This window comes from Bidens hawaiensis, unplaced genomic scaffold (genome assembly GCF_021521415.1).
Source record: "Bidens hawaiensis isolate Kalapana, Puna unplaced genomic scaffold, B.hawaiensis_p1.1 tig00071653_1, whole genome shotgun sequence".
Classification (NCBI taxonomy): domain Eukaryota; kingdom Viridiplantae; phylum Streptophyta; class Magnoliopsida; order Asterales; family Asteraceae; genus Bidens; species Bidens hawaiensis.
In genome coordinates this window covers 1-22,465 of record NW_027502535.1, presented here as the reverse complement: position 1 = coordinate 22,465, position 22,465 = coordinate 1, and the positions used below count along the sequence as shown (strand labels likewise).

At 32.4% G+C, this 22,465-nt stretch overlaps 1 protein-coding gene and 1 pseudogene across 1 annotated transcript; both read left to right on the top strand.

Annotated features, from left to right (window-relative positions):
- The first annotated feature begins 10,349 nt into the window (after positions 1-10,349).
- LOC143605837 (zinc finger BED domain-containing protein RICESLEEPER 2-like) lies at positions 10,350-12,693 on the top strand (annotated as a pseudogene).
- Positions 12,694-15,004: 2,311 nt separating this feature from the next.
- On the top strand, positions 15,005-21,526 carry LOC143605839 (ABC transporter B family member 6-like). The gene is made up of 5 exons (XM_077081814.1): positions 15,005-15,505; positions 19,757-19,811; positions 19,884-20,059; positions 20,856-21,056; positions 21,136-21,526. The coding sequence occupies exons 1-5, from the start codon at positions 15,266-15,268 to the stop codon at positions 21,397-21,399; spliced, it is 936 nt and encodes a 311-aa protein (XP_076937929.1). The 5' UTR covers positions 15,005-15,265; the 3' UTR covers positions 21,400-21,526.
- The last annotated feature ends 939 nt before the right edge of the window (positions 21,527-22,465 follow it).

The following is a 22,465-nucleotide window of genomic DNA, read 5'->3' as shown; positions in this document are numbered from 1 at the left end:
GATAATTGTAGCTTGTAAGCAATATCGTAAATACTTGAAGTTTTGTAGGATACATATGCTACCCCCAAAAGTTATCAAAACATTAAAAAGGGGTATGAGAAACTCACCTCAAATGCGAAGATAAACTTGCAATAAAAACCGTAAGCATGATAACAAGACCAAAGCAACCGAACTTCGCGAAATATAATTGAAACAAAACGAAATCTAACTAACGGGATTGATAAAGTTAAAGAATAATGTAATTTAAAAGGGATATTATGGATTTTATGGTATTATAATATTATATTTAAAATTTTAACGAATTTTAACGATTTATATTAATATTATAACTAGTATGATAGTTACCGACTTTCCTTAAATATGAACTTTATCTCGAATGATTTTAACAATGATAATGAATTAAAGTTACCGGGACATAAATGAATTAAATTTAACGGATTAAAGCTAACAGATTAATGTTAATGAATTTATAAACTAACTTTTAGTAGTTTAACGAATTATAAAGTTAAAGTAACGGAAATATAAATTGATTTTAACGGTTTAATAATATTTTAATATTAACTTAATTATAAGTTTGAATATTATAATGTCTGCGGAACTTTTTTGGTGCCAACGGTATATTGTATTTTGAAAATAAAAGACTTAACGAATTATAAAGTTTACAAAATGAATAAATAATATTACTCGGGTTTTATGAAACTTAAAGAATGTGAAAAGTTGGTTTTTGAATGAGAAATAATAAAATATAATTTAATAACTTATATTATTTATGGATTTTATCGGTTAAAAATTTATTACGAATACCAATTTAGCATATAATAAAGTTAACGAAATGAAGAAAATATAATATTAATCGGGTTTCTAGAAAACGAAGACAAAAGTTGGCTTTTAGATGAATAATGTTAAAAATAATTTTATGATTAATTTTATTTAAGTTAAAATAATTTTTCTTTGATTTATAAGGATTTTTAATTAATTTATCTGATTTTTATATAAAAGGAATGGTAAAAAAATAAATAAATAAAAACTTTGCTAACCCGGGTCTATTGCAACAAACATAAGTGACATAACGATCTGAACTATCTTCACAAGTTGGTTTATTTTAGGAAAACATTATATATATCTATTAATAAAACTTCATCCTCCTCACCAAAACCCTAGAACTACAATCTGCAATTTGGTTCCATGTTCGTTCAATTAACGTTAGGGGTTTCGTTTATCGGCTCAAAACTAATAAAAAACATATAACAATTACTTGTAGACGTGAGGAGTTGACGACGAACGGCGGTGGCCGGAGTAAGGAACTTGGACGGATTAATTAAGCAATAAAAAGTGTATATTAGTGAGTTTTGATGTGAGAGACGAGTTTAGAAGAAGGCAAAGGTCCTATTTATATTAACAATTTGATCGTATGCCGCTTAATGTTTGTTAATGATATCTCCCGTAATTTCCGGCGAGGTTAACGAAATTATTTTCGTGATTAGGACGTTTTAGGATATTGATTAACCTTTAATACAATGGTCTAAGGTCGTTAGGTAAACTAATTTGGTCAAACACGTGATTTACGGCGGATTTGAGGTTGGCCGGAGCCGCCACCGGCGGTTATGGGTTAAATTAATTATCAAATTTGTCATGACAATGCGTTATTTGTTGACGGTTAAGTCTCTATCAAGGTCCAAATACGTTACGGCTCATTAATTGGAATTTAGAATGCATTTTTACAGGGTGTTTGGGCTGCCGGAGCCGCAATTCGCCGTGGCCGGAGCCTTGGCCGGAAAAACGGCTACAGTGGACGGGGAAGATGGGGGCTGGGTTGGGTTTTATTAATATATTATTATAATTTAAAGAATTTTACATAATGAACCCTGAAGTTTTAATCTCTTTTTAAATCAGAAATAATATATAAGTTACGAAAATGGACCTTGTACTTTAGAATGTCTAAGATCAACAATTAAATATAATTTACGAATTGAATTCCTGTACTTTAGGATGCATTAATAAACGCAGTGAGAAGTTATAAATTTGATATTTAATGTACTATTGTGGCTCGTTAACATAGAACCTTTAGATCCCGTAGATTCATTATTAGAACAAAATGAATAAGAAGCGAATGTACAATAAACGGAAATTCGCGTGTAAATTATATTAACAATGAATGTTAACCACGAATATAACGGAATCGGCAAAATAGGTTGGTTTAACGTTTACTAATACAACTCAAATAAAAATAACGAATGACACGTAACATACACGAAACGAACTTGATATATATATATATATATAAACAAAAAAACAAAAATTCAAAATGGGTCGGGTTTTCGGGTTTGAAAAGTAATAATTGATTAAAAAATAGCTGGCATATATGTATCGACTACTAAAATTTAATTAGTTTGTTAAAATAGCTAATGGTATATATTTGTTAGCTTGTAATTTTGTTTGGGCCAATCCAATGAGCCTATGATGGGTTGATTTCTTGTTTATAAGGTTAAGCCCATAACTTAGTTTACATGAAAATATTTACTTGATGAACAAGTTGAGCTAATGATTTGGACAAGAAGGAGTTTATTTATTAATTAATTAGGTTAATAATGAGCGAAAAAAGATAAAGAAGAGTTGAGAAAGGAAATGTTAAATAATCAAATTATTCATAAAGTAATAGATAACAATGATGTTTTTAACCGATAAAATGCCGTGTGCAATTTACATAAAACAATTCAATATGCATAAATTGTATAGCTTGTGGGCACATAACACATGTCAATCATGATTCTTTTAACCCATTTACATAAATGAGTGAAACACGAGATTTTCAAGTCAAAATGGGTAATGCGGTTCTTAGCGATATGCAAAAAAGTTATAATGCTCTTTAGTTTAATCCAGCACATAGTATAGTGTGTAAAACGATGATTTCCCGCGTGTGTGAAGTGGCTCATCTTGCTCAATCATTGTACACTTTCCCGCGGTTTCTTGCTCTACAAATGGCGGCTATTGAAAGAGACTATTGAAGTTATTATTATTGTTATCCGGCAACATTGATGCAGCTTGAAACATGATCGATCTTATTACACAACCTATTGGAATATTGAAGATGGTTAAACAAGCGTGCCCTTATTTTATGTTTAATCTCGTTTTGTATATATATATTTGTATAAGATATTGGGTGTATCATTCCCTATTTATAAATATATGATTACAATATTTATTTATATATTTATAGAAAAAATAACAATTGATTAAAAAATAGCTGGCATATATGTATCGACCACTAAAATTTAATTAGTTTGTTACAATAGGTGGTGCTATATAGTTGTTAGCTTGTAATTTCGTTTGGGCCAATCCATCGAGCCTATGATGGGTTGATTTCTTGTTTATCAAGTTGAGCCCATAACTTGGTTTACATGAAATTATTTACTTGGTGAACAAGTTGAGCTAATGATTTGGACAATAAGAAGTTTACTTATTAATTAATTAGGTTAATATTAAGCGAAAAACGATAAAGAAGATAGTTGAGAAAGAAAATATTAAATAAACGAACTATTCATAAAGTAAAAGAAAACAATGATGTTTTTAACCGATAGAATGATGTGTGCAATTTACATAAAACAATTCAATACGCATAACTCATATAGCTTGTGCGCACATAAGACATTTCAATCATGATTTATTTAACCCATTTACATAAATGAGCGAAACAAGAGATTGTAATGCCAAAATGGGTAATGCGGTTATTCGCCATATACAACAAAGTTTTAATGCTCTTTAGTTTAATCCAACACATAGTATAGTGTGTAAAACCGATGATTTCCCCCGTGTGTGAAGTAGCTCATCTTGCTCAATCATTGTACACTTTCCCGCGGTTTCTTGCTCTACGAACGACGGCCGTTGGAAGGCACTATTTAAGTTATTATTATTGTTATATGGAAACATTGATGCAGCTTGAAAAAGGATTGATCTTATTACATAACCTGTTGGATTATTGAAGAAGAATACACAAACGTGCCCTTATTTTTATATGTAATCTAGTTGTGTGTGTGTATTTGTATAAGATATTAGGTGTATCATTTCCTATTTATAAATATATAGTTACAATATTTGTTTATTTATTTATAGAAAAGATAACAATTGATTAAAAAATAGCTAACTTATATGAATCGACTACTAAAATATAATTGGTTTGTTATAATAGCTGGTGGTATATATTTGTTAGCTTGTAATTTCGTTTGGGTCAATCCATTGAGCTTATGATGGGTTGATTTCTTGTTTATCAAGTTGAGCCCATAACTTGTTTTACATGAAATTATATACTTGGTGAACAAGTTGAGCTAATGATTTGGACAATAAGGAGTTTAGTTATTGATTAATTAGGTTAATAATAAGCGAAAAATGATAAAGAAGATAGTTGAGAAAGGAAATATTAAATAAACGAATTATTAATAAAGTAATAAATAACAATGATGTTTTTAACCGATAGAATGATGTGTGTGATTTACATAAAACAATTCAATATGCATAACTAATATAGCTTGTGCGCACATAAGACATTTCAACCATGATTCATTTAACCCATTTACAAAAATGAGCGAAACAAGAGATTATTAAGTTGTCACACCACGCTCAGGGCCTGGGCGTGACAACCCAACCGTTGGTACCTGTTTTGTAAATACATTAGAGTTAAAGGTTGTAAAGCGGAAGACTTTTAATAAATATTATTATATTCAAATCACGGGGTTTAAAACACCCGTTAAGTTATACAAAAGTGTTTGGATATTAAAACCATGATTTACATTATTTTAATATTAAAACATCCTTTGAGCCATCAGATCGTCTAACGGCTATCCTCTGTCTCCAAACACCTATCCTTCATTACCTGTAAAATAGCTAAAAATATGTCAGCAACACAAGGTGGTGAACACGCTGACTCAAAATATTTTAAGTTACTTAATTATCCCCTCGGATATCTTGTGACCCGGCCCATCGTGGCTTAGGAAACAAGCAAGTTAAATATACTATTATAAACATCTAGTTATACTTGAAACCTCTCAGCGATACCGCAACATCGAGGTCTTGGCAACTATTCAATATACACGAGATAATCCCCTCTTGGACATTACTTGGGTCCGGCCCAACGTGGCGGAGGCATTAGCAAGTGTGGTGCGCTGTGCCCATCGTATGCCCACATATGTAAGGATCCAGACAAACGTATACAATAGCCTGAGGGCCAGTATTACTTTTGTTTATAAAGTTTTAGGGATATAATCCCATGCAAACATTCAAGACTTTGTTTTATAAAAAGTTGGACGTATTCACCTTTCTTCTTGGTTGGTGTTTCTCACCAATTTGTCTTGTTACCTCGGACCTATAGTACGAGAATAATATTTTATAAGTACTAGATCAACGATCTAGCTTCAGACCTTTAGTCCGATTGCATAACCTTTACCTTGACATTTTATCTCTTTATAAATATAAGGACCTCTAGTTCTTTCTTTTTAATCATTTATAAACCTTTGTTTCTTCTTCGTGAAGAAAACATATATTTCAAATTCTTATTATAAGAAATATAAAATCTTTATATAAAATAAACAAGTATTATTTTATCTACAATATCGACTTTATAAAATCTTATTTCCACTTTATAAATCAAGGTACGGGCTATATCCCTGACTAGGGTCTAAGCCATTTATATTATAATAATCGGGCAGAACCCTTACCTTGAATGGCTTATTTATAGAAATGCTTGTGCTTTACTTGAACAGCACTTCTACTTGAAGGTAAGTCGAGAGGGTATTTAAGTAGGGTTATGGCACGCATCTCGAGGTAAGGCTTGTCGGGATATCGCCATCTCGGGTTGTGGCACGTAAATCGAGACAATGTGTAATTGGAGGTGTGAGTTGGATGGTGAGGACCACCCCTCATGGCCGGCCTATTTATAGAAATTTTTGTGCAACTTCGCGTATCGCGAAGCTGCACTAGCTTCGCTGAGTCGCCGCGTAGGCTTGCCACGTGTCGCCACCTGTCGTTCCTGTCTCTCCACGTGTACTGCATCTTCGCGTATCGCGAAGATGCACAACTTGGATCCTTCGCGTATCGCGAAGATGCAAATTTTGAATCTTTTCATTTTTAGTCCCTGGTCTTTTGGTAACTTGCCATATCTTGATTTTTAGTCCCTGGTCTTTTGGTAACTTGCCATATGTACATTATCATTTATCTTAAATTATACATATGTGTATAAAAAAACATGGATGTACATATAGGTGCATATTATACATATGTGTATAATTTTGCCAAACCGAGATTTTTTGACGAAACCGGGATGATAAATAAGAATTTTTGTTTTTTTAGTTTTTTTGTTTTTGTGTTTTTTTTGTTTTGTGATTTTTTTATTTTTGAGTTTTTTGTGGTTCAAAATTGTTCTCATGGTTCTTAATTTTCAAAAAGTTATCACATGATCCTGATACTATATATATATATATATATATAGATAGGCTAAGTATAAAATGAAAACCCACTTGAGTTGTGAAAACTTTAAAAACTCATTCTCAACCACATGTTTTTAATTAATGTTTAAATCTTGTGGTCTACAATTAAAGTGAATAAAAAATGTAAATATGAATATAACTTTTTCTCTCTTCTGAAAACATATATAAAATTTAGTAAAAAAATGTTAAAAAATAGCAAAACATTTTTTTTTATGTTTCGATGTTTTGTATTAAATGTTACAACATATATTACATGTAACAAAAAAAATAATGTTACATAGGGTTTTCGCGGGTTTTCACAACTCAAATGGGTTTTCATTTATATATATATATATATATATATATATATATAGGGTAAGGTTAAAATAAAAACCCACTTGAGTTGTGAAAACTCTAGAAACTCATTTTTAACCACATGTTTTTAATTAATGTTTAAATCTTGTGGTCCATAATTAAAGTGAATAAAAAATGTAAATATAAATATAATTTTTTCTCTCTCCTGAAAACATATATAAAAATTAGTAAAAAAATGTAAAAAAATAGCAAAACATTTTTTTTATGTTTCGATATTTTGTATTAAATGTTACAACATATATTACATGTAAGAAAAAAAAAACGATGTTACATAGAGTTTTTGCGGGTTTTCACAATTCAAGTGGGTTTTTATTTTAACATTACCCTATATATATATATATTTCACACATAATAATATAATAATATTATCCCCAAAATCACAAGTGGGTGAAAAATACATGTGCTTCCCCCCTCCCCCCCCCCCCAAATCGCGACCAAGAGGGGGAGGGGGTGTTCATGGTGACAAAGGAGCGATTTTGCCCCCTAAATCGCCCTACTACACTTGGTCTAAGGGGCCAAAGGGTGAGGTGACAAGGAGTGGTGCCCCACCTCATAACACTTGATCTAATGTTCACACGCTTTCCTATAGATTCTCATAATGTTGCAAGTCTAATACGTTAACAAATTAACATAATGGTACCAAAGTTTCACTGAGCATCTACTAAAAAACAAACACACACGTGGAAATGAATATTATGGGAGGTACGGGCAGACATGGGCTTGGTCCAATGGAAAAAGGCTCTTGCTCAAACAGGACCCATCAGTGTAAAAGTTATATATAAGATCCTAAATGGCACTTTGCTAGTAGGGATAGGTAGACATTGCACGAGTCTAACAGATTAACAAGTTGATTTATTTCTTCATACTTTATTCTTTTACTTGCGATTATCAATTTAATTTAAAAAAAAGTTATTTCAGTAGTATAACCAATTTTTTAAATACTGATTCATACCGGCCGGTTGAACCGGTAATACCGGATTTCGCTTATCAGGCCGGTATTTTGAGTCTGATATTTTTGGGCGGTTTACTAGAATATAGAACCGGCGGTTTTTTTCTAAAATCTCGGTTTAAACTGGCAAACCGATTTAAAGCCCAAGAGATTTTTGATATTATGTGGCCTATATTTTTTAAAAATTACTTTTAACCTAGCAATTAACATTGAAACGAGTATACTTTTGGATTATTTTAAAAAAAATCGAGTAGTGTTGTATTACTTTTTAAATATGAATTAACTTTTTGATTATATTTTATTATGGAATCATGTGTTTTTGGGCTATTTTTTAGTTGAAATTGCAATTATATCAAATTACAATGTAAACTACATAACCCGGTTGAACCTTCTGGTACAACCCGGTTCAACCGATTGTACCATTTTTTAGCCCAATCCAATGTGAGTAAAAAACCGGTTTTTAAAACATTGAGTATAACAGCTAGATATTCGATTCTCCGTGTCATTTTGATTTGCTAATACCTTTGGATGTTCATCTTAATAAGTATGCATAGAAAGCTTTTTCTTATTTTTAAAATAAATTTTTTCCTTAATAATGCCTGAAAATCTAAGGGTTATGCTAAACGTACAATCTTCTCTACTTGTCATACCCCTTCCCCTGAACTTTCATTTCCTTTAAGAATTTTATTTGAAGTATTACATCCCTGCAACAATTTATTGCATTTTAAGGTATCCATTGAAAATATTAATTTAAAACTATAAAGTTTTTTTATTTTATTTTTTATCTCCTCTAAACTTTCGTTTACTTTTAAGAATTTTATTTTACATATTACTTTCATGTAACATTGTTTTGTATTTTATGGCCTCTCTTTAAAAACTGTAAATGTTTTTTTCCCTCACTTTTTTGTATTTATTCCTTGATCATAATAATAATATTTATTATTATCATTATCAATGCATTATTATATATATAAAATAATATATATATATATATATATATATATGTTGATATTATAAAATTTAAAAAAAGATATTATAAATATTTACAGTATTAATACTAAAAAATTAATTAATAATAATAGCTTAATAGTTTTTAATTTGATATATGTAGTGAAGACTATTAAGTGAAAAAAATATCACAGGGACTAATATGCATAACGAGTATCTATATCAATAAAACTATTTTAAGTCTTGGGAAATTGCATAGCTATAATAGTTTATTGCGATTCACTCTGTAACTCCTCTGCACATTAACTCAAGGCACGAAATCTTCTTCCGATGTCCAACTGATACACACAATCGACCAAATTAAAGTCGATAGATTCCTATTCTATGAGTATAAGAAGCAATCGGTCATCTATGCATTGAACGAAATTGGTTTTTGAAACTGAATTGGGGGTTCTCGTATGCTAGAGGGATCGAAACCTACACAAGGTAGGTATGTTGGGCGTTTGTTTGTTTTTTTAGTAGATGTAGGTTATTAAGTTAATAATGGAAGCTCGTTTAACTAATTCTGATATACACCACATAATTGTAATTATTTTGTTTAGTGGGTGGGGTAATTAATTTTGATAAAACATTCAGTGGAACCACTTCTAAAACCTGGTTGTTGTGATGTTTTACACAAATTGATAAGTTTTTTATGTGTATCTGTGTAGGCTGTGTATTGCGTATCTGCAAATTGTGTAGGTGTTAATTTAAGTATACATTTTATTATGTGTAGGTTGTGTAAGGTTTATCTGTAAATTATGTAAGTTGTGTAGGTATTAATTTGAGTTTGAATTATGTTATCTGTAGGTTGTTTATTAGTCAATTTGCATATGTGTAGATCATGATTGTGTAGGGATATGTTGGTTTCAATAATTAAGGTTGTCAATTTCTGACACGAACCTGTTTACACGACACGACACGACACGACACGGGTTTTAACATGTTTGGGTTTAACCTTAACAGGTTTCGTGTCTTTAACATGTCAACCTGTTTAAGACATGTTTAAATTCGTGTCTTAACAGGTTGTTAACCTGTTAGTACACGTTAATAACATGTTAATATTTTAAATTTAATTTAATATATATATATATATATATATATAGTTAAGATATTCAGTTTCAATTTTCCAATCCCGCGTAGCGATAAGACGGTTCAGTGCCTCAGACCTATATCAATATCTGTTTTACCTAATTAATATCAATATCTATTTTTAGAGTTAATATATTGCCATTTACAAAGTAACAAAATTGAACTTCTCATACTTCATCTCTTGATAATTCATTCTCAAAACCTAATCAGAGATAACCGGACCGCCACCGTACGACGGCGAGTCGGCGACATCGACTTACACAGGGCATATCGGTTGTTAGACTTCATACGCTTTATCATTATAATCAGTGAGTTTCTGAATCTACCATGCCGACATAGTTTAATTATTTATAGTTATTATGCATAATCATAACTTATGTATTAGTGCTATATATCATTCATGTAGCATTTAGTATATTTTTTGTGATGGTTTATACTTTATAATTGTATTAAAGTTGTATTGTTATGTATTTTTTTTTTCTTTATTGTAGATGGATTCCAATGGTAAAAAAGTTGAGTTAGAAAGTGATAACTCAAAGAATATACATATGGAAGATGATGAGGTTGAGTTTGTGGACTTAGAAGATGATAACGATGTTGATGATAAAAAAACAGGGACAAAAAGACAACGAAAGGATAGATCTATAATGTGGAAGTATTTTGTTAAACTTCATAAGAAACCAATAGGTGGAAAGATTCAATGCAAGTGCATGAAGTGTAGACATGTTTTGTTATATCTTAGCACCCAAGGTACAGGTAATCTAAAACGACACCTAACTAGTTTCATTGGTAGTAATTATCAAGATGTTAGTCAAATGCTTTTTAATAGTGACATGAAATTAATGTCTTATAGTTATGATGATAATAAGTTTCGTGACATGCTTATAGCTACTATTGTTATGCATGAACTGCCTTTATCATTTGTAGAGTATAAAGGCTTTAGAGATTTGTTTGCATACTTGCAACCCAAAGTGAATGTCCCTTCTAGGAATACTGCTAGATCTGATTTATTGAACTCTTTTACTAGAGAAAAGGAAAAGGTTAGAAAAATGCTTTTGGAAGCACCTGGAATGTTATGTCTAACTTTAGATTTATGGACTTCTATTGCAACCGATGGGTATTTAGCAATTACGGTGCATTTTATTGATAAACAATGGATTTTGCAAAAGAGAGTCGTATCATTTTCTTACATGCCACTGCCTCATACCGGTGTTGTTTTATGTGAAAAGGTGTTTTCAATTCTAGTAGAATGGGGCATAGAAAAAAAGAATACTTTGTGTGACTTTAGATAATGCATCTAGTAATGACACATTTGTTGGGCTTTTAAGAGAACAATTGAATACAAAGTCGCCACTTGTTTCAAATGGTAGATTTTTTCATTTCAGGTGTTGTGCACATATTCTGAACTTGATTGTGCAAGATGGGCTTAAGGAAATTGATGAATGCGTTTACAAAGTTAGAGAGAGCATCAAGTATGTGAAAGGATCACAAGGAAGGAAAGAAAAGTTTTTGGAGTGTGTTAAGTTGCTTTCTTTAAGTTCGAAAAAGGGGTTAACGCAAGACGTTCCTACTAGATGGAATTCTACTTTTTTAATGTTTGATAGTGCCATTTATTACCGACGTGCTTTTTGCCATTTGGAAATTAGTGATTCTAATTATAAGAGTTGTCCAAGTAGATTAGAGTGGGACACGATTCAAAAGATATGTAGTTTTCTTGAAGTTTTTCATGAGGTGACTAATGTTTTTTCGGGTACTAAGTATCCTACAGTGAACTTATACTATCCACACATTTATGTGGCTTATTTTACGTTGCATAAAAATTTGAGTTCAAAGGATGAGTATATAAAAAAATAGCAGCGTTCATGATGGCAAAGTTTCAGAAATATTGGTCGGATTTTAGTCTTACTTTAGCTATGGCTGTGGTGTTGAATCCTAGATACAAATTACATTTTATTGATTGGAGTTATGGAGTAATTTATGGAGCCGAAAGTGCTGAATATGAAATTGTTGATCAGTTTGTGCATTCTACTTTTAATGAATATGCCATGTTAAATGCTGGTAATGGTTCATCTCCAACTTTGGATAATGCAAGTTGTTCAAATGCTAGCAATGCTGTTGATGATACAAGCGACAATTGTCCGCATGGAGTTAGAACAATACTTATGGTATTTTATATGTTTGTTTGTACTAATTTTTGTTTTATATTGTTATTGAACGATTGACTTACTAATTTAGTAATTAAATTATTCATTTTTAGGGTTTTGATCAGTTTCAGAGTAAAGATTTTGCAACTAACAACAAGTCAGAAATGCAATTGTATTTGGACGAGTCTAGAATTGGCAGGAATACGGAACTAGATGTGTTGGCCTTTTGGAAAGCCAATGAGTTTAGATATCCCACACTAGCAAGGATGGCTAGAGACTTTTTGACCATTCCGGTATCTACAGTCGCATCCGAGTCTACCTTTAGTGCTAGCGGAAGAGTACTTGATCAACACCGAAGTTCACTTGGTAAAGATACTGTTGAAGCTCTTGTTAGCACAAAAGATTGGTTATATGCATATTATCGTAATGTCCATTTCCCTGCTTTTTATTAAGTTTTTTACTTAGTTTTTCTTTTTAATATTGTATGTTTGTTTGTAGGTTCTAATGAGGTTAATGTAAATGAGCTCACTGAAAATATAATGGCCCTTGATATTGATGGTGAGTCAGGTGCTTCAAACCCAACCAACAATTCTAAGGTACCAAATCCATTGTTTCTAAATGTTTATACAATTTTAGTTTCCTATATATTATTGCACTTAAAGTAGTTGGCAATTTTTGTTTTCAGGTTTGAAATTTTGGGAATTTTTTGTATGAAGATTTAAAATTGAAGATATGGTTAGAAAGACTTGTTTGAACTCGTAATTGTTTTTAATAGATGTTATGATTTGCTTTTGGATTTGGATTTTTGTTTCAAATGCGTTATAAATTATGTATCATTCAAGACTTTTATGCACGTTTTGGCAATTTTTGTTTAACTTTACATGTATTATGTATCGTATCCTTAAGCATGTCTCTAAACAGGTCTTAACTTGTTAACCTGTTTCTAAACAGGTTCGTGTTCGTGTTTGGAAAAAATGACACGATTAGTTATTGTGTCGTGTTTGTGTATAGCACAACAGGTGTTCGTGTTTTATCGTGTCGTGTCCGACATGTTATGACAGCCCTAAGGTTTCATATGTGTAGCATCTGTAATTGTCTTGTTAGTGTAACGATATGTATGTACATATATGAAGGAACAACCCTACACAACCATTAAAAAATATTAATAGTTTATACAATGTACATTTTGAATAATATATGATGATCTGTGTAGGTGGTATTATGAACAAGTGTAGAATATGTAGGTATATTCTACGTCTTTCTTACAATGACGAGTCTCAACCTAGAGATGGCTAAATGAACGGATTGGGTAAAATTCCAAAATTAACTTAATATAAGTACATGTAAGTTAGGTTTGGTTGCCACCAATGTGTTTTTTTATTATCATTATTTTTTACTATGTAGGTTGTGATGTATGAATGGATGAGTAATTTGTTGTGTGTAAGGGCGATTGTGTTTATTTTGTACGCAGATTGTTTAAATATTTAATGAATTAATATGAATAATGTTACCTGTGTAGGGGTGTATGCAAAAATAAATATGATGAGTTGGTAGAAGCCGGATACGAAATAATTCATAAATGTTGAATTTGTTGATTCATATAAAATTTGATAGTGTCAACATAATATCAAATAAAAAATTGGTGAAAAGAACTAATTTGATGACAAACAAAATCATGAATTATGGATTATAATAAAACATAATCAAATAAATAATGATGATTAGTAACTTGCATAAATAATTATTAGTTACCATAATAACAAAACTAGTTAATTTACTAATATGCCCATATGATTAAATAAAGTGAAAATAAAAAAGAAAATATTTGATTGGTTAAAGTCTCTTCTCGCACTAAAAAATACTTCTGAAATGAACCAAAACCTAGGATTTTATCTGAAAAGATTTCCGATATAAATCACTTTGTTCGGTAAACATTTTAAAGTATCAAGGTTAAAGTTGACGGGGTTTACGTAAAAAAAATGAAGAAAGAAAACTTAGAAACACACTGATGATTAGCAAGATATATTATGATAAAAAGTACATAAATGCATAATAATTTTTAAAGGCTTGTATTATACATACACCGTCTTTTTTTTATCCAGACATCACTTAAGGCCTATACGACTCGTATAAGCTTATACGAGTTGTATAAGATCTAAATTGAGTCAGCTTTGTGTCGGCATGCTTCAGTTTTTGTTTCTGGTGCCTCGTATAGTTGTTGTATACAAGCAGTATAGAACTATACAATGCTGCTCATATAAACACAAATTTATACTGCAAACTGATTCCATATGGGTTGTATAGACGGATAGACCCTATACGACGTGTAGGTTTTTTGTTGTTTAGATGCTATACGAGCTGTTGAAACCCTATTACGACTCGTATAGGGCTATAGGGGTCGTATAGGCTGCACTAAGCTATTTCTTTGTTCCCTCCGTGCACTTGCCAATCATGTGTGGCCTATACGAGACACAATGGGATGGTGTTTGTATATAGCATCCCTTTTTAGATTCATACACATAAAAATGACATTATTCTAATATTTTATCGAAATCATACAGATAAAAAATTTATAAGTTTTTAAACGTTTTTTTTGATCCAGTTTATCTTACCCATTCAGAATATACACTAGAAATTAATCTTTGAAATCTGGTTTTTCAAACCGCGAACTAAACTGTAGTATCAATTTAGCAAGCTCAATGACTATGAGCTTACCGATTATTGAACACCTCTAACTGGAGTAGAGTTATATTTGTGCGACACTGCCACAAACCCCAAAACTCAAGGACCTATTTTGAAGTTACACCATTCTCCAATAAACGGCAACCGCCAGATTGCCTAAAATCCACGACGCTCACAACGACGTCGTTTAGCACCATATTCCGCAGACACCTTCAAAGGAATCAAACAAACTTCAGTTTCCGAGTCATACCTTCTCTCTTTCTTCACACACACACACACACACACTTAAATCTCAATAATAATAATAATAATAATAATAATCACTGGATCGATGAATTCAAGCTGCCAATTTCACAACTCTTAGCCTTTTAATCCTTCCAATTTCCGTTACTAACAACTTACTGTCACCTTAGGGTTTTGTCAACAAACTGTAAATAACTAAACATGATGGTATCCAGAGGCGGTTTATTCGGCTGGTCACCGCCGCGGCAGCAGCCGTTGACGCCGGTTTCGGAGGTGTCGGAGCCGCCGGAGTCGCCGTCGCCGTACATGGACGCCACGGCGGACGCGGGTGGCGCCGGATGTGGAGGATGACGTGGAGGAGATGGAGGAGATCGAGCCGCCGCCGGAAGCCGTGCCGTTTTCGAGGCTGTTCGCGTGTGCGGATAGGCTCGATTGGGTGCTTATGGTCGTTTGGATCGGTTGCAGCCGCGGCGCATGGGACGGCGCTTGTGGTTTACTTGCATTATTTTGCGAAGATTATTCAGTTGCTTAGTCATCAAAATGAGGATCCTGATGTGCTGTTTGATAGGTTCAAAGAGGTAGCTTAAGTTTAATTTAATTAATTGTTTATATGCTATTAGAATTTTAGGTTTTTGATTCTGAATCATAAGTAATGTGAGCTGCTGCTGCTGCTGCTGCTGTTGAGTAACTCCAAAAGCTTTAATAGATTTAGTTTTTCAGCTCTGAGTTACTCTGCATTTAATTTGGTAATCAAAATGATTCTGATCAATTGATGAAGATTTGTTTCTCAATTTCTGAGTAACATAATAGGCTTTTTATGTTAATTTTATGTAGGATTAAACTGGAAAATCATATAGTTAACTGTTTTAGTAGGCAGTTAACTTCATTTTCAAGACTGAAGTAAACAGTTTTCTATATGAGATCTAGGGAGCTGTATACTGAAAATCATATAGTTTACGAACTCGTGCACACACACACATATATAAACATGTCTAGATTTTACTTTTTGGCATCGACTATCTTTTTGAAATACTAGTAAGCTTGAGTCTATATGACTATACATTTGTTGAGAAGCTGGCATGGTGTCTACTGTTAGATTTCACCTTTCTAGTATCCACTAGAAATTTGTTCATGGAGCTTTACGTTTTTGGATGCTAGTGAGCATATGGCTATTTATGGAATATAGACAAGATCTTAGTTAATATTATGAATCTATGATGTTTAACGCGATATAAGGAGTCAATATAAGACATGCAACTTTAGGTTTCTTGTATGCTTTAGCTTGTAGTAATGATTATTATCTATTATGTGGTAAGGCTTTGCATTGACTGAAGTTGACAAATAAAGTTTCAACGCTGGTTAAATCATGTGACATATTCATAGTATTTGGTATTGCTGGAGATTTAAGCAACTACTGTAGCTTTTATTTTGCCAACTAAGCAACTATTGTAGCTATCTTGTTCTTTTGTGCTTTTCCATGTAAAAAAATGTGCCATGGTGGACACAAGTTCTTTCATCCTATAATTTGTCATTTAGTTGAATCATGGTACCCCTAAGTACTATGCACAATGTGCTGTTTGATAGATTCAAAGAGGAAGTTTCAGTTTAACTTAATTTATTTAATTTTAATGTTATTAGAAGTTAAGGCTTTTGATTGCGAATCGTAAGTAATGTGAGTTTTCTGCTGCTTTAATTGAAAATAGAAATGATACACTACATTTAATTCGATAGTAAAAATGATTCTGATCAATTAATGAAGATTTGTTTCTCAACTTCTGAGTGACATAATAGGTTTTTTATGTTAATTTTATCTAGGGTTAAAGTTGAAAATGATATAGTTTAAGTAGATGGTTTACTTCATTTTTAAGACTGAACTAAAAAGTTTTCTATATGAGAAGGTTTAAGGAGCCGTATACTGAAAGCTATAGAGTTTTAAGTACGTGCAGTCGTGCGTGTGCAGATCAATATAAAAGTATCTAATTTAATAGTTATACACTTTTAGAGAGGATTAGGGTTTACATTCTTGAAAAGCTAACATGGTGTCTAGTGTTAGGTTTCACCTTTCTAGCATCCACTAGAAATTTGTTTCATGGAACTTTATGTGTCGGATGTCTGAATATATGGATATTTATGGAGTTTAGCTAAGATCTTGATTGGTATTATGATGCGTAGCATGTTATAAGGAGTAAGACATGTGACTTTGGATTTCTTGTATGCTTTGAGCTTGTAGTAATGACTAATAGTTAATCTTGGTAATTGCATTTGTATATTGTATACAAGGAATATAAATAGAAAACATAAATACACTCTAGACCCTCTATTATGACATAATATAAATATTGCCTAATACTAATGATTAATGATCATAACGTGGTAATGATTTGCATTGATTGAAGTTGACAAATAAAGTTTCAACACTATGTTAAATCATGTGACAAGGTCAAAGTATTTGGTATTGGTGAAGGAGGAAAGCAACTATCGTAGCTTTTTTACTTTGGCCAACTAAGCAATTATTGTAGCTATCTTGTTCCTTTGTGCTTTTCAATGTGAAAAATGTGCCATGGTGGACACAAGTTCTTTCATCCTATAATTTGTCATTTTGTTGAATCATGGTACACCTAAGTACTTACGCATGTTATGAAGGGTGATATGGACCATGCACTCGTCGTTTGGGGTGTCTCAGTCACTTTTATCCTATATAATATATAGACGTACATGTGTTTTCCTGCATACATATATACATTATTACATAGCTACATACTCATACATAGATGCAAAGGTGTATTCTTCAGATTACCAATAATTTGTGGTATACACACATTTATGATTGGTTGAAAGTTAACAGCGTTTGAACTAGTAGATATATCATTCTTAACAATAGTTTTAGTACATCCCGTGCAACACATTTTAGAAGGTGTATCTAATGTAGATATTCATATATCGCTCATAGTTATAGTGCTAATAAGTTGAAGCCATATGGATAGGGAGTCATAGTCACAATTTTGTCCATGTATGACACGACTGCTAAAGATTTGTATGACTACAATGGAAAATGAAAATAAATGCATCCTGAATTTATTAGCAACATGCCAACACATGGTTGCCTAAAGTTGCTGAATCAATCGAGAAAGTTAGATAGAGGGATACAAAGCTTTACTCGAATAAGCCAGAAGTTTGACCTTAGCGATGAGAAAATCTAGCTTCTTGTTACTTGTCATGAGATTATTACTCAAGCGTCTTGTGATGACAATTCTTATAACTAGAGTGACAATATTTACCCTATTATCATATATCAGCTCCATGCGGGTAGTTGTTTGGGCAGAAGTTATATCTTCAGGGGGTCCAATTGGGTGCAATTATTCTCCTTAATTATGACCAGTTGGACACTTGGACCTGTTAATTCAGGATGGATTTGACCTATTACTAGGGCTGTAAACGAACCGAACGAACACGAACAAGGCTTTGTTCATGTTCGTTCGTTAAGAAAATAATGTGTTCACGAACTGTTCACAAACACTTACCGAACGAGATTTTCTGTTTGTGTACGTTCATTAAGGAAATTAATGTGTTCACGAACGGTTCACGAACACAAACGAACACAAATAAAATCGGTAAAGCTTAGAGATTGAGACCGATGTATTCATCAGCGTGAATAGTGAAAGCCTGTAAAGAATAGAATGAACACGAACAAGGGCATGCTTGTGTTCGTTCATTTAACTTAAAAGAACACGGACACTTAATCGAACAAATATTTATGTTCATGTTCGTTTATTTAAAAATGGACATTTGTGTTTGTTTGTTTGTTAATAATCTAAACGAGCATAACTGAACAAAGATAAACGAACATGTATGAACAAATGTAAATGAACATAAATGAAAATACTTACATGAACACAAATTAACAAATATAAAACATTTAAGCGGATGACCTATCCAGATAATATTTTATTATTTTCTATTAATACATAAATGAACATAAATAAACAGACATAAACGAACGTTCATGAACATAAATGAACGAACGGAAAATGTTCGTTCGTTTAATTAAACGAACAAAATTTTTTGTTCATGTTCGTTCGTTTATTAAATAAACGAACATAAACGAACTTCCTGCCAAACGGTTCACGAATAGTTCACCGAACGTTCGGTTCGTTTACAGGCCTACCTATTACCCGATCCGCTCTTTATCCACCTGTTGCTTATTACAACTGGAGCAAATACCAGCCTGATCAATAAATTCTGACCTAAGCAATCTCAAGAAATCAAGTAAATAGGATTAGAAATATCGGTAGACGGGTCAACTAGGTGATGCATCGAGATCTCGTAATGAGGTTCACAATCAACGCATCATGATTTTAATTGTTCATAAGATTAGAAGGATTGATCACTCGCTTTTGGAAACTATTCGCTAACTCTTGTTTAAGCAGATAAGGAAAAAAAAAAAGAAAAACAGAATGTCTCCTGTTTCAATATGTAAACAACAAATATAAGGGGCGCAGAAAGAATAGAAATCGTAAGCTGAGATGATTTATAGAAGAACTCATGTTATCATTGTCAAGTAGTTAACGTGTAAACTCACATTTGTTCTTCTCACTCCTACAGTACATATCATAAAAAATGAAATATATTTTTCATAGAATATCATATAATATTCTGTGGCAGATTGCTAATGTGTGATCTGATGGACAGCATATTTTAAATAACACTTTTGATTAACTATGAATACAGTTACACATCTAATGCATTGCTTGTTTACAAATTCATGATAAACTTTAAACAGCTTCTGTACTTTTATTAAAAAAATTAATGAATTATAATGACTTCCGCAGCTTGCTCTGACCCTTGTTTATATTGCTGGTGGCGTTTTTGCTGCTGGTTGGATAGGTAAATATTCTTACTTATCTTTTATTATACAATGTTTATTCAGTTATTATATCTAATCATTCTTGCTTTCAGAGGTTTCATGTTGGATTCTTACCGGAGAAAGGCAAACTGCTGTTATTAGGTCTAGTTATGTCCAAGTACTTCTAAATCAAGATATGAGTTTCTTTGATACCTATGGTAACAATGGAGACATTGTGAGTCAAGTATTGAGTGATGTATTGCTCATCCAATCAGCTCTTAGTGAAAAAGTAAGTTTAGTTTCCACTAGCATATATATAAATTTTATTCGTAAATGGGTCTATTTTGGTCTTGTTTACCCAAACCAACTCAAACAGATCAAATCAAATAATTTAGCTTAAAGTGGAAGGGGCCAAATGGGTATGGATCAAGCAGGTGAAAGACGCCAAAATATAGCATTTTAGATCTTTTTAGGCTTGTAAACAAACTGAGCGGGCACGAACAAAGCCTGATCGTGGTCGCTCGTTTAACTTTAACTATAAACACAAACTAATAAACATACATGGTTTTCTTGTTTGTGTTTGCTCGTTGAAATATGTAATTGTCAAGTGTTCATTTTTGTTTGTTCTTTTGTAGTATAAACAAACATAACAGAACATAGATGAATGAACATAACTGAGTTAAAACCAATCAAAAATAAATGCGAACAACAATGCATTAGACCTAAGAAGCTATTAAACCTAGACTATGTTGTAATGGGCCTTGCAGTTAAAACCTAAACTTGAAAAAACATAAACCAAATGAACGAACATAAGTGAGTTAAAACAAATTAATTTAAACGGGCATTCACGAGCATAAAAATATAACAGGGCTTCATTTTTAAAGATTACAATTGTTATTAGTCATACTATAGACATTAATTACTTATGTTAAAATAAATAGAACTGGCAAAAAACGTATTTCCACGTCAAACCAATCCGACCCACCCAGTTAGCCAGCATTACCGCAAAGTTTCATCTTACTGGTTTTTGCTTATTGAAATAATTATGTAAAGTTATGTTATATCTATCATTATTATTGGTGCAGGTTGGTAATTATATTCATAACATGGCTACATTCTTCAGTGGGCTTGCAATTGGATTTATCAACTGTTGGCAGATTGCTCTCATAACTTTAGCCACTGGCCCGTTTATTGTTGCTGCAGGAGGAATATCAAATATATTTCTCCACCGACTTGCTGAGAATATTCAAGATGCTTATGCTGAAGCTGCTAGTATCGCTGAACAAGTAATTACATGCCCCTCTCATCTTTCTAATATATTTACCGCCTGCTTATATTAAAATATCATTTTTTTTACCTTTACAGGCTATTTCATACATCAGGACGTTGTATGCATTCACAAATGAAACATTAGCAAAATATTCATATGCAGCCTCACTGCAAGCTACATTGAGATATGGTATACTGATAAGCCTTGTACAAGGACTCGGCCTTGGGTTCACATATGGGCTTGCAATTTGCTCTTGTGCTTTGCAGCTTTATGTTGGAAGAGTTTTGGTTACACATGGACATGCTCAAGGTGGAGAAATTGTTACGGCTCTTTTTGCTGTTATTTTAAGTGGCCTGTAAGCATCTTCTATTCACTTGTCCTTTTTTAACCTATTTACTTTAAGATGGGCTGGCCTGGTTATATATTATATTATATCTAATGGGTTATGGAAGTGGGTAATAGTTTTATTTAATGGCTAAAAAGGCAACGGGTCAGCTGAGTTGAATGGGTTATAAACTTTGTCTGAAGTAGGGATGAGCTCGGCACCGTACCGGTATTGAAAATACCGATCCCGAAAATCGCCAAATCTTGGTACCGGTACCGGTACCGAAATATTCGGTTCGGGTACCAGTACGGTATCGGTATTGAAGGCAAAAGTTCGGGAAATACCGGCACCGTACCGGTACCGTACTGATCCCAAAACTCAAAACTTTGGTACTGATTCGGTACCGATTTCGGTACCGGTACCGGTACCAAGTACCAAATGCTCATCCCTAGTCTGAAGTGTACTTTTAATGCATATGAATCATTTTCATTCAAAAATTTGGATTTTTTTTTAAATGATATGATTTTTGCAATTATATTTGACATGCTAAGTCGAAACTAACGACACTTTTTACTAGGTAAATGAGCCGAACTGCCACAACGTCGTGTCTGTTTGTTTAACTTTAACTGAACAAACGACCGAACACGAACAATTAAAGTAACATGGTTTTCTTGTTCGTGTTCGGTCTTTGAGAAAATGAACTTGTTTGTGTGCGTTAACAATATAAACGATTGAACATAATCAACACAGATGAATGAACATAACTGAGTTAAAACCAACCAAAACTGAATATGAACCACAGTGTGTTGGGCCTAAAAATTTATTATAACTAGACTAAATTGTAATGGGCCATAATTAGTTTAATATATTAACGCACGCAAGTGAATGAATAACCTTAAACTGTAAACTAGCGAACATAAGTAGACGTCAATGAATGAACATAATAGAATAAAGTGAACAAATGTAAACGAACTTTCATGAACATAAATGATTGAATGAGACGTGTGTTCATGTTTGTTTGTGTGTTCAACTATATGAACACAAGTTTTTGTTCATTCTTTTTCGTTTATTAAATAAATGAACTTGCTGCCGAATGGTTC